Below are 13208 nucleotides of genomic sequence, written 5' to 3'. Positions count from 1 at the left end.
AGCCTGTAAAAGGAAAAAGAAGGCGTATCAAAAATGGCTACATACTAGAACTCAGGTAGACAGAGAAAGTTATGTTGAAGGAAGAAACAAAGCCAAACAGATAATTGCAGCATCCAAGAAGAAATCTTGGGAAGACTTTGGAAACAGGTTGGAGACTATGGGTCAAGCTGCTGGAAAGCCATTCTGGAGTGGAATTAGCAGTCTTCGAAAGGGAGGTAAGAAGGAAATAAGTATTTTGGACAGGCCAGGAAATACTGCTGGTAAATCCTGTGGATGCCTTGGGCAGATGGAGGGAATATTTTGAAGAGTTGCTCAATGTAGGTGAAAATGCGATCAGCAATGTTTCAGATTTCGAGGTAGAATGGGATAGGAATGATGATGAAAATAGGATTACATTTGAGGAAGTGGAGAAAATGGTCAATAGATTGCAGTGCAATAAAGCAGCTGGGGTGGATGAAATTAAGTCGAAACTCGTCAAATACAATGGAATGTCAGGTCTTAAATGGCTACACAGGATAACTGAAATGGCCTGGGAGTCGGGACAGGTTCCATCAGACTGGACAAAAGCAGTAATCACACCAATCTTTAAACATGGAAACAGAAAAGATTGTAACAACTACAGAGGTATCTCTTTAATCAGAGTTGTGGGTAAAATCTTCTCAGATATTGTTGAAAGGAAAGTGCGAGTATTAGTTGAGGACCAATTGGATGAAAATCAGTGTGGGTTTAGGCCTCTTAGAGGTTGTCAGGACCAGATCGTTAGCTTACGGCAAACAATGGCGAAGTGTTATGAGTGGAACAGGGAATTGTATCTATGCTTTATAGATCTAGAAAAGGCATATGACCGGGTTCTTAGGAGGAAGTTATTGTCTGTTCTACGAGATTATGGAATAGGAGGCAAACTTTTGCGAGCAATTAAAGGTCTTTACATGGATAGTCAGGTAGCAGTCAGAGTTGACGGTAAATTGAGTTCATGGTTCAGAGTAGTTTCAGGGGTAAGACAAGGCTGCAACCTGTCTCCACTGTTATTCATATTATTTATGGATCATATGTTGAAAACAATAGACTGGCTGGGTGAGATTAAGATATGTGAACACAAAATAAGCAGTCTTGCATATGCGAATGACTTAGCTGTGATGGCAGATTCGATTGAAAGTTTGCAAAGTAATATTTCAGAGCTAGATCAGAAATGTAAGATTAGCATCTCCAAAACGAAAGTAATGTCAGTGGGAAAGAAATATAAACGGATTGAGTGCCAAATAGGAGGAACAAAGTTAGAACAGGTGGACGGTTTCAAGTACTTAGGATGCATATTCTCACAGGATGGCAACATAGTGAAAGAACTGGAAGCGAGGTGTAGCAAAGCTAATGCAGGGAGCACTCAGCTACGATCTACTCTCTTCTGCAAGAAGGAAGTCAGTACCAAGACTAAGTTATCTGTGCACCGTTCAATCTTTCGACCATCTTTGTTGTATGGGAGCGAAAGCTGGGTGGAACAAGGTTGAGGCTACGGATATGAAAGTAGCTAGGATGATTGCAGGTACTAGTAGATGGGAACAATGGCAGGAGGGTGTCCACAATGAGGAAATCAAAGAAAAACTGGGAATGAACTCTATAGATGTAGCAGTCAGGGTGAACAGGCTTAGATGGTGGGGTCATGTTACATGCATGGGAGAAGCGAGGTTACCCAAGAGACTCATGGGTTCAGCAGTAGAGGGTAGGAGGAATCAGGGCAGAGCAAGGAGAAGGTACCTGGATTCGGTTAAGAATGATTTTGAAGTAATAGGTTTAACATCAAAAGAGGCACCAATGTTAGCACTGAATAGGGGATCATGGAGGAATTTTATAAGGGGGGCTATGCTCCAGACTGAACACTGAAAGGCATAGTAAGTCTTAAATGATGATGATGATGATGATTCTCTCATCTCTCATCTTTGCCGTCCGCACATTTGGTAAATTCATTCGCTTGGTGCCAGATTACTTGGCTTGTCGCTGGCCGCTTGTCACCTATCAGTTGACGACTAGCTTCGAACACACTGACTTTTGCGCGCTGCAATTTTCTGGAAATCCTCTATTTTGCTGTATCGTTCAAAAAACTCGAATTTTCTTTTCAAGTAACTTCTCTACAAGTTCTACACTGTTACAATAATTATCCATGCAGAGGTGATGCCACTTGCCATCAGAAGGTGTCACTAGTTCCATCACTGGTTTTGCTAAAGGCTGTCCAGCACCAGAATATATTTGAATGAGGAAATGTATCCCGTAATCAAATCACACAGCATCCGAATGAGTATGCCGTATTTCGTAATTTTCGACGGATTATAAACTTTAAATTTTAATCGTCCACGCCATGGCATCATTTCCTCATCAATTGAGATGTTTTTACTTGGATTTTGGAAAAATAATCAATTACGAATTGCACTTTGGCATTATCCGGTTTATTGCGGCTGTCAGAAAAATGTGAAATTGGTTGCAGGAAATCATTTTGCAAAATATCTGTGTGTCTATCAATGGATTTGTTGACCAATAATCATTGCCCCTTGCTGTTTTACAATTCCCATAAGGATAGCAAGCCCAAACATATTTTCTAAGTTCAAGCTCCGTAATGTCGACAAATTAGCCTTTTTTAAATCCAGTTTCCTCCTATTGCAATTTTGACTGTAGAACTTGTTGGTTTCATTGCTAATATATTCAAATAGATCGTTCCCAATATATAATTCTACGATATCCTCCACACTCTGTTTATCTTTGGAAAATAAGTTTGGACCTGGGGATCCTTCAAATTTATTACTGTCCTTGGTAAATCGAAGTCTGACCACTGTGCACTGCCTTCTTCATCTGATTCAGCCGAATCAGTTGGCAACCTTAGCGTTCACTGTATTATTCTTGGACTTATTTCGCTATCTACCTATGATTCTGCTTCACTTTCATTTTTTTTATAAACAATGTTTTCTTCCCAATCGGTCAAGTCATTCGGAACATCAGACAAGACGTCCGCGCGTTCATGATGAAAGGGCACAAGTACTTATAAAAACAAAAAACTTGTTCACATGTGTAACTTATTGTTACCTAAATTAAACACCAACAGAATGCAAAAGATACTAAAGTGCTCTCGCCGGCCACTGCATGACCTATGCTTATGATGCCACTGTGGTGTTGCCAGCCGTTGACCACTATTATCATACACGACACAACTGTGGTGTCGTCGGATGGCATAGTGTTAACATGCTAATAATGTCTTCACTTAAGTTTTCTTTTCTTGTCCAGTGGATAAACTGATGGTTTCTCAGAACAGTTTTAATAAAGGCGACACTTACTAAGCGGAATTGCAGTTAATGCATATTTACTGTGTAAACACTTTCACAGTGATCAGATTGTTCGTAATAAATTAAATTATCCCCACAAAATGGGTTAACAATAAACAAAGACAAACTAATTTAAGTTAGATACTCCGATGGCAGCTGTATGCAGTTATGTCTCAGCAGTAACTAATTATTACAGAACAGAATTGTAAGATGTTTAAAACTAGAAAATTTCATTACAACTCATTCACCTTGCTACAAGCAAAGAATGGTCACACCAAGAGGCACAGACAGAACCAGGAAATAAGGGGTACGTTGCAAGTGGATCAGGTGTCAATACATATATATCAGAGAACCTACACAGCACTTAAGAGCTTATTAAGCTAATATAACAGAATAACAATACATGCAGTCATTACAAATGGAGCATCACATAACAGCCTCACAATAGCTCCCTTTAAATACTCAAGCTCTGCTCAAGGAGTTGATCATTGGGATCGATGGCATTCACAGCAACAGCACTCTATTCCATGGTTATGATACTGTAGCGAAACAATGTCCTAGGTATTCCAGAACAATCTACAAACCAGCCAAAGATGTACCCGAGATGACAGTCTTCGCCTGATGAACTTCATACTGTTCGCCACCTACCACTGCAGATGGAGAAGCTGGCTGTCTTCTGACAACGCCACAATGCAGAGTGCTGGCTGCACCAAACTTCAGTGCGGAAACTGGCAGCAGGGCCTTATGGAGTCCACCTTCCAGTGCAACACTTAGGCACCTCAGGGTGCTGAAAGTTACCCGGCTGATAGGCCAGAGATTGATCACTACACGACTTCTGACAACAACACATCATAGATAGATCATCAAGGGCCAACACAGAATTCGGAGTGGGATCGAGCACACTCCAGCAGCTCGTACGACACCATTCTTACTGGAGCATTCCGTGGTGTGAGGTCACTCACTCTTCGCCTGGGCCTGCAGACAGGGATCTGACTCTGCAGCCATCACCAGGCATATAGCACTCAGCTGAATGAAGCATTAGCTACAAAGCCAGAATACAAAAAGATGACTGTAAACATGGTTAATAAATAACTGAACTTTGACAATGTTTTACTAGTATCACAGATGTTTCACAGGTACCTAACTGCTATCCCGACTTCATGCAGAGGAGTCTCTGGTTGGTCCCTCTATATGACTTTCCAGAACTTTGACTGACACTGACTGACACACTGTCCGTTGCACCAGTTTATATAATGTTATAGAAAGATATTTTTATAAAATACACAGCCTGAGACAATAAGTCAAGAATCAAATTTACAAAGAACTTGGCAGTTTGAGCCCTCTTATCAGTATGATGTTGCATCTGCTCTGACCTGAATGCATACAATGACTGGCATGGAAAGGGTGTTATAAATCTATTGTATCTTCTCCTGAGTCAAGCTGGCTCACAACTATTGTAACTGCTCCTCAATATCCTAGATACAGACAGTGGAACAGACTTGACACCTGACCTGGTAGCACACATTTTTTTTATCAGAGACAGATCTGGGGACCTTGCTGGCCACAGGAGTAACTCATCACACATACAATTCATAGAGATGTTTAACTGTGTACGAGCAATGTCTTGTTAAAAAATGACACACAATACCGTCGCATGAGAGGTGACGCATGAGGACACAGGATGTCTGTAGTGTACTACTGTGCCTTTAGAGTTTCCTCAATCACTATCAGCCATGACCCGAACTCATACCTGATAGCAGCCCACCCAATAGCACCATGAGTAATGCCACTGTGTCTCTCCCGAACACTTAAAGGTGGTGCAGGTGGGCACAGGTTCAGAGGTGGTAGTTGTAGGGTGGATGGGGGGAGTGTAGGAAGGTGGTGGTTGTGGAGGGAGCCGGGGGTTGTGGTGGTAGGCAAGGGTTTGGGGGGGGGGGGGGTGCGAGAAGGGGGGTGCGAGAAGGCGTGGGGGGGGAGGGTGCGAGAAGGAGGGGTGGTGCGAGAAGGAGGGGGGGTGCGAGAAGGAGGGGGGGGGTGCGAGAAGGAGGGGGGGGGGGGGTGCGAGAAGGAGGGGGGGGGGGTGCGAGAAGGAGGGGGGGGTTGCGAGAAGGAGGGGGGGGGTGCGAGAAGGAGGGGGGGGGGGGGGGGTGCGAGAAGGAGGGGGGGGGGGGTGCGAGAAGGAGGGGGGGGGTGTGCGAGAAGGAGGGGGGGGGGGGTGCGAGAAGGAGGGGGGGTGGGGTGCGAGAAGGAGGGGGGGGGGTGCGAGAAGGAGGGGGGGTGCGAGAAGGAGGGGTTGCGAGAAAGGGGGGGACGAGAAGTGCGGGGTGCGAGAAGGGGGGTACGAGAAGGGGGGGTGCGAGAAGGGGGGGGGGGTGCGAGAAGGGGGGGGGTGCGAGAAGGGGGGGGGGGTGCGAGAAGGGGGGGTGCGAGAAGCGGGCGGGGGTTGCGAGAAGCGGGCGGGGGTTGCGAGAAGCGGGGTGGGGGGGGGGGGGTGCGAGAAGCGGGGGTGGGGGGGGGGGGGGGGGTGCGAGAAGCGGGGGGGGGGGGGGTGCGAGAAGGGGTGGTGGTGCTAGAAGGGGGGGCTAGAAGGAGGGGTGCTAGAAGAGGGGGGGGGTGCTAGAAGGGGGGGGTGCTAGAAGGGGGGGGTGCTAGAAGGGGGGGTGCTAGAAAGAGGGGGGGTGCTAGAAAGACGGGGGGTGCTAGAAAGACGGGGGGTGCTAGAAAGAGGGGGGGGGTGCTAGAAAGAGGGGGGCGGGTGCTTGAAGGGGGGGCGGGTGCTAGAAGGGGGGGTGGTGCTAGAAGGGGGGGTGGTGCTAGAAGGGGGGGTGGTGCTAGAAGGAGGGGGGGTGCTAGAAGGAGGGGGGGTGCTAGAAGGAGGGGGGGTGCTAGAAGGAGGGGGGGTGCTAGAAGGAGGGGGGGGTGCTAGAAGGAGGGGGGGTGCTAGAAGGAGGGGGGGGTGCTAGAAGGAGGGGTGGTGCTAGAAGGAGGGGGGGTGCTAGAAGGGGGGGGGGGTGCTAGAAGGGGGGGGGGGGGTGCTAGAAGTGGGGGGTGCGAGAAGTGGGGGGTGCGAGAAGTGGGGGGGTGCGAGAAGGTGGGGGGTGCGAGAAGGTGGGGGGTGCGAGAAGGTGGGGGGGGGGGGGGGTGCGAGAAGCGGGGGGGGGTGGGGGGGGTGCGAGAAGCGGGGGGGGTGGGGGGTGGGGGGTGCGAGAAGCGGGGGGGGGTGGGGGGTGGGGGGTGCGAGAAGCGGGGGGGGGGGGGGGTGCGAGCAGCGGGGGGTGGGGTGGGGGGTGCGAGAAGCGGTGTGGGGGGGGGTGCGAGAAGCGGGGGGGGGGGTGCGAGAAGGGGTGGTGGTGCTAGAAGGAGGGGCTAGAAGGGGGTGGGGTGCTAGAAGGGGGGGCGGTGCTACAAGGGGGGGGGGTGCTAGAAGGGGGGGGGCTGCTTGGAAGGGGGGGGGTGCTAGAAGGGGGGGGGGGGGTGCTAGAAGGGGGGGGGTGCTAGAAGGGGGGGGGTGCTAGAAGGGGGGGGTGCTAGAAGGGGGGGCTGCTTGAAAGGGGGGGGTGCTTGAAAGGGGGGGTGCTAGAAGGTGGGAGGGGTGCTAGAAGGGGGGGGCTGCTAGAAGGGGGGCTGCTAGAAGGGGGGAGGGGGGGTGCTAGAAGGGGGGAGGGGGGGTGCTAGAAGGGGGGAGGGGGGGGTGCTAGAAGGGGGGAGGGGGGGTGCTAGAAGGGGGGGGTGCTAGAAGGGGGGGTGCTAGGAAGAGGGGTTGGTGCTAGGAAGAGGGGGGGTGCTAGAAGGGGGTGGTGGTGCTAGGGGGGTGGGGTGGGGGGTGGGGGTGCTAGGGGGGTGGGGGTGTGCTAGAAGGGGGGGAGGTGCTAGAAGGGGGTGTGGTGCTAGAAGGGGGGGGGTGCTAGGAAGAGGGGTTGGTGCTAGGAAGAGGGGGGGTGCTAGAAGGGGGGGGGGTGCTAGAAGGGGGGGGGGGGTGCTAGAAGGGGGGGGGTGCTAGAAGGGGGGGGGGTACTAGAAGGGGGGGGGTGCTAGAAGGGGGGGGGGTGCTAGAAGGGGGGGGGGGGGTGCTAGAAGGGGGGGGGGTGCTAGAAAGGGGGGGTGCTAGAAGGGGGGGGTGCTAGAAGGGGGGGGGTGCTAGAAGGGGGGGTGCTAGAAGGGGGGGTGCTAGAAGGGGGGGGTGCTAGAAGGGGGGGGGTGCGAGAAGGGGGGGGTGCGAGAAGGGGGGGGTGCTAGAAGGGGGGGGGTGCTAGAAGGGGGGGGTGCTAGAAGGGGGGGGTGCTAGAAGGGGGGGGGGGGTGCTAGAAGGGGGGGGTGCTAGAAGGGGGGGGTGCTAGAAGGGGGGGGGTGCTAGAAGGGGGGGTGCTAGAAGGGGGGGGGGGTGCTAGAAGGGGGGGGGGGTGCTAGAAGGGGGGGGGGTGCTAGAAGGGGGGGGGGGGTGCTAGAAGGGGGGGGGGGGTGCTAGAAGGGGGGGGGGGTGCTAGAAGGGGGGCGGGTGCTAGAAGGGGGGGGGGTGCTAGAAGGGGGGGGGGGTGCTAGAAGGGGGGGGGGTGCTAGAAGGGGGGGGGTGCTAGAAGGGGGGGTGCTAGAAGGGGGGGTGCTAGAAGGGGGGGTGCTAGAAGGGGGGGGTGCTAGAAGGGGGGGGTGCTAGAAGGGGGGGGTGCTAGAAGGGGGGGGTGCTAGAAGGGGGGGGTGCTAGAAGGGGGGGGTGCTAGAAGGGGGGGGGGTGCGAGAAGGGGGGGGTGCGAGAAGGGGGGGGTGCGAGAAGGGGGGGGGTGCAAGAAGGGGGGGGTGCGAGCAAGGGGGGTTGCGAGCAAGGGGGGTTGCAAGAAGGGGGGGGTGCGAGAAGGGGGGGGTGCGAGAAGGGGGGGGGTGAGAAGGGGGGGTGAGAAGGGGGGGTGAGAAGGGGGGGGTGAGAAGGGGGGGGGTGAGAAGGGGGGGGTGAGAAGGGGGGGGGGTGAGAAGGGGGGGGTGAGAAGGGGGGGGTGAGAAGGGGGGGTGAGAAGGGGGGGTGAGAAGGGGGGGGGGGTGAGAAGGGGGGGTGAGAAGGGGGGGGGTGCGAGGTTGTGGTGTGATCCTAAGAGCAAGGTGGGAGAAGGTAAATGCCAGCAAGACAGAATCAGGCAACACAATAGTGATAGAGAGGGGACTCACTAAAGTCAAGCATCCCAATGGTGAAAGGAGGGTACTCACCAAAATCTAGCAACCCAATGGAAACAGAAAACTATTACATCCAGTCATCATTTCTGGATCACACTGAACGTAGTTTCTAACCAGAGATTGAAACAATTAACCATATTTTACTGTAAAATTAAAGTAAATTTCAAACATAAATATCGACCGTTAGAACACAAAGGTTTACATGTTCATTGTAAATGATACCTACAATCAAATGTATTGGTTCTTAATTGCAAAAACCGACACTTGATATTTGTCGATTACAGCACCGTCCACCACAAATGGAAAACAATAATCTGAGTAAAACGTATGCATTTTTTTAACGGAGTTTAAATATGCAATAAACATTTGTTTCCTATTTGAAAATCCAAAGTTGACCCCCTCCAAGCAGAAGAAGTGGTGAAGAGGTAGCCAGTTGCAGCCAAGACAAGGGTCCTCTTTACTAATATTAACTTCTCACCTATTACATTTTTTTCGGATGATATATTGCTGTCGAGATATAAAGTTGACAAGTTAAAATGTAAAAGCCCTGTATATATGGGTGCTACCCTGTAACATACATTAAGTGGGTGTATATCTAATTGCCTCATAATTTAGTGTTATACATTATATTTTAAAACCTACATTAGGTTTGATCATTTTTGAGATTTAAAAATAAGCAAAATGGCTAGAAATTAGTAATAATTTCTCAGAAACAGTGTAGTAAGTGAAGGTGAAATAAAGTGAGCTCTTACATCACACCAACCAGACAAAATGCTTTAAGAAATGGGGCAGCAGCGTAGCTTTACAAATATGGATACGTGAATATACAACGTTTGTCCTGGTCTATTAGAATGTAATGCTCACCAACAGCATCGGCAGGAACGTAGCAGCAATATTTGAAGCAAACAACTCTGTGGTCATAGCATCTGCAGCTGTGGTGATACATTTTATAGCAAAAAATCCACCTAAGATACAGCTGTTTGCAGGGTTTTTGCTGTAAAATAAACTATTTAATGCTTTGGATTACCAGAGAAGAATATTCTGGCACAGGCACCAATACCAACAAGTTGTACACACTACCAAAAGTGCGTAAGGATGACATCCCAACAATACAGGTGCCTTCACTTACCAGTTCACTAAGTTCCTCATGGCTGCTGTTGAGCCCTGACGCAGGGAAATGCCACAACCACACACACGATTGTGAAGATTTTAATGTCTACACACTTTGGATACTGAAATAATGGTCAGCTTTGATGTGCTTTCTTCATTCACCACACTGCCACTTAAGGATTTGGTAGAACTGATAAAAAAAGTTGACATCCGCATACTTGTACTAAGAGCAATATTATGAGAACAAACCAAGGGTGTAGCCAAAGACCAAAAAACCAACCTGTTTCTTTTGGTACGTGGGCAACATGTCTGTTATATGACTCCACAGAATGGATAAGCTAAATGAGTTCCTATTTCATCTGAACTCACGCCCCCATCAAATTCACCATGGAACTGCAGAAAGACGGAGAGATAGTGTTCTCGGATGTCTTGGTGATACAGAAGGCCGATAGGTTACTTGGGTAGTCTCTATAGCAAGCTGATCCACAATGATCAACACCTCCCAGCCCACAGCTGCCATCATCCTGCTTAGAAGTGTGCTGTTTTGAAGACCTTTACCCACAAGGCACATGCCCTATCAGACAAAGAGACCTTTGCTTCTTGACTTCACCATCTATGAGAAGTCTTCCACAAAAATGGCAATGCTCAGCCAAAATTGAATGCGCACTGCATCAGTCAGTTTCCAAGAAACAGAAGAGGACTAACCAAAAGTGCTAGCAAACTTATGGTATGCAATGCCCATCTGTATAAAAATCAGCAGTGTTCTTAAAAAAAATTTGTCCACCAAAGTATGACATCCCCAGACATCAAGACATGCAGCCTACTTGGTAGTGTACAGGACAGCTTAGGCTTATGAAAGCCAGCCAACAGCATCACCACTTGAGTGTAGCATATCAAACATTGGCCAACACGAGCAGAGGAACTTCGATTTATTTAACATAGATGCTAAATTTGGCTAGGACAACACAATAAATCTGCAGTAACTAAGTACTGTTTGGAATATATGCACTTCATTATGTACAATACGACAAAAATTTTGGCACAGATTCCAGGCTCTTGGACAATATTACGAAGAAAATGACTCAAGTCAAGCTGAAGAAAGCCCGCTAGGATTGCTGGCTCAAATCCATGAAGGAGCAATGGCATCCGCATACAGCGAACTGAGTCTGTAACTGTTAAACTGAAGTTAGCACTTCCACAGTACATCCCCCATTGATGGTGGAGACATCAGACACCCATTATTCCAACCACATCTGATTGCCATGCACAGACACGTCGATGGGTTGTTGCAGGCTAGATCATGGGGGAGGGGGGGGGGGGGGAGCACTGATGTAAGGGCTGGGGGGGGGGGGGGAGGGGGGGCAGGGCGGAGAGTTCACATTAGTTTGTGCAAACAAAATAACTACAGCAACGGCAGGGCATTTGTTGCTGGATCCATTTATCATATATCTGCTAATGTCTAGTATGTGATTTGTTTAGCAGCATGGTAATAATGTTATCACTTTTCTACCAAATTTGTAGCTAGCTCAAGACAGTTTGTCAGCTAAAACAAACATGCCACCCAGAAAAGTAATACAAACAATGAAAATCAATCAAAATTGTTATGTTACCAGCAGTGTCACCTGTAATTGCTTTTGGCAACTGGCACATGAGGTAGCATAGTAGTAGGACTATGGTGAACAGATCAGAAGGCATTAACAAGTTCATTCTCTGACTGTTGCTATGGTGCAAGAGATGTCCTGTAAACAACTAGTAATCAATCACTCTTATTCTGATCTAGGTAGATAGCAGATTTCACAAGGACCAATTGCTTCGGACGGGGATAAAAAGAAAGAAAAATAATCCTGAAGTCTGGCAAGCCATTGCTCCAGATCTAATATGTCTACGATCTTGCAACTTGCCATCCTGATAATTTTATGTGCAGAGGACAGAAATAACAGAAACAAAGATCAAACAACAATGGCCAAGTCATAATCTCTCTTCAAAACCGCTGAAAAATTTGGTCCCAATGGATTTTCCCCATATTTTAACAACAAGATCAGCCTTTAAAGTTACAAAAATTCCAAATGTACTCAGTTTTCTCAATCTCTGACAACTTATCTTAAAATCGATACCTCCAATTGTGTAACTGAATATCAACACAGAGAGAGAGAGAGAGAGAGAGAGAGAGAGAGAGAGAGAGAGAGAGAGAGAGCGCATTTAAGTGTGTTTCATTGCTGGGTAGTTCCAAAATCATGCTGCAAATGAAGCTGGAACTTGGCAGTAGTTCATTTGCTCCCTTGGATACTTTCAGTACACCTTTCAACAGTTGGTCTTACTGGGACCTCTTGAGCACTTGACATCGCAGGAGACAACGTTTTGCTTAGCTACAGTTTTTAACCACATATACGTTTGAAGCACGCCACCAGAAAAAAATTCTGAATACAAATGGGCTAGTCTAAGTGTTAGTACTGTGTATAATACCAATCTAAATTAAACTATCAAACCAGAAATTAGTTTAAATCAAAGATAGCTGAATGAAATTACACATCAAAACACCGGGGAATTTCGCGAAACCAACATTAACAGTATATGGCATTAAATGAGAAGGGACAATGGCATCTCTTGCTATGAAACCAGTTACAGTGAACACACAGCGTGCTGCTTACCTCGGCGTCCTGTGACTTCGCTATGTCAACAAGTGTCTTTGCTGCGGGATGAACAACATCCAGTAATTTCATAATGGTAGCACCGTCATTTGAGATGGTGGACTTTCCGTTTTTGTCTACTATTAACTTATCCATTCCCCTTGGGCCAAGTGTTGTTCTGACTGCATCCACAACAGCCTGGCAAGCATTTATATTAGAGATCAGTTGGGGCTTGCCCTGGCTGTTCTCAGTTCCCTCCTTAAGGAGAATTATTTGCGGTTGCTACATTTGAAAAGAGAAACAGATATAACGTTACTGCTCGACAACAGTGCAATTTACACTGAATGCAAACCTTATGTAATATTGTGTTATAATCAAAGATGTGTTACACTAACAAAATTAAGATAAATTTTAATTTAACGGCATAAACAATCAAGCATGATTGCAATAAAGGCAAGACATTTAAAATTTTCACGTAAGCCATCTTTCACGTATCTATCGCTTCCAATAGCTTCAGTTAATGACCACTAATACAGCAAACAACCAACCATTTTTTTAAAAGTGGTATGACAATTTAAATAACTTTAAACTTTTTCCCAACACGCCTTGCTCACCACTACTGCTATCGCTTTGCTTGTGTCTTTTGTTAATTTCTGGAACTGAGTCTCAAACCGCATGACATCGGTGAAGATGACACATTCGTTCATTTCCCAGTCACAAACAACTACTGCACAAATATCGGCGTACAAGATTTTCTGTGCAAGCAACTGACAGCAAACGCAGCGAAAATTTGCGCAGATATGATATGTGCGCTAGCAGCCGATTCATTTTTAGTTAGGTTGTTAGTTTCTTGTTCCATAGATCAAATAAAAGATAAAAGTTATGATGTGGAACGAGTCAACAGAAGAACATAGAGCACCTATATACCGTAAACCGGTTATACTTTTTACCGCCGTGGTTACTTTGACTACTCGTGCACCAACAGTTACACAGTCCTCTGATGCTT

General features: G+C 48.0%; 1 protein-coding gene across 1 annotated transcript in view; it reads right to left on the bottom strand.

The window, feature by feature from the left end:
* Nucleotides 1-12878, bottom strand: part of LOC124613046 (T-complex protein 1 subunit eta) — an 80778-nt gene extending 67900 nt beyond the window's left edge. The window contains exons 1-2 of the mRNA XM_047141619.1: nt 12751-12878; nt 12224-12484 (exon numbers count right to left, since the gene is read on the bottom strand). Coding sequence (XP_046997575.1) covers nt 12224-12484; nt 12751-12753 — 264 coding nt within the window. The 5' untranslated portion in view covers nt 12754-12878. The remainder of the gene's footprint in view (nt 1-12223; nt 12485-12750) is intronic.
* Nucleotides 12879-13208: the final 330 nt, after the last annotated feature.

The sequence above is a fragment of the Schistocerca americana genome, chromosome 4 (genome assembly GCF_021461395.2).
Source record: "Schistocerca americana isolate TAMUIC-IGC-003095 chromosome 4, iqSchAmer2.1, whole genome shotgun sequence".
Lineage (NCBI taxonomy): Eukaryota > Metazoa > Arthropoda > Insecta > Orthoptera > Acrididae > Schistocerca > Schistocerca americana.
The sequence above is the reverse complement of the archived record's forward strand: the minus strand, read 5'-3'. Positions and strand labels throughout refer to the sequence as shown.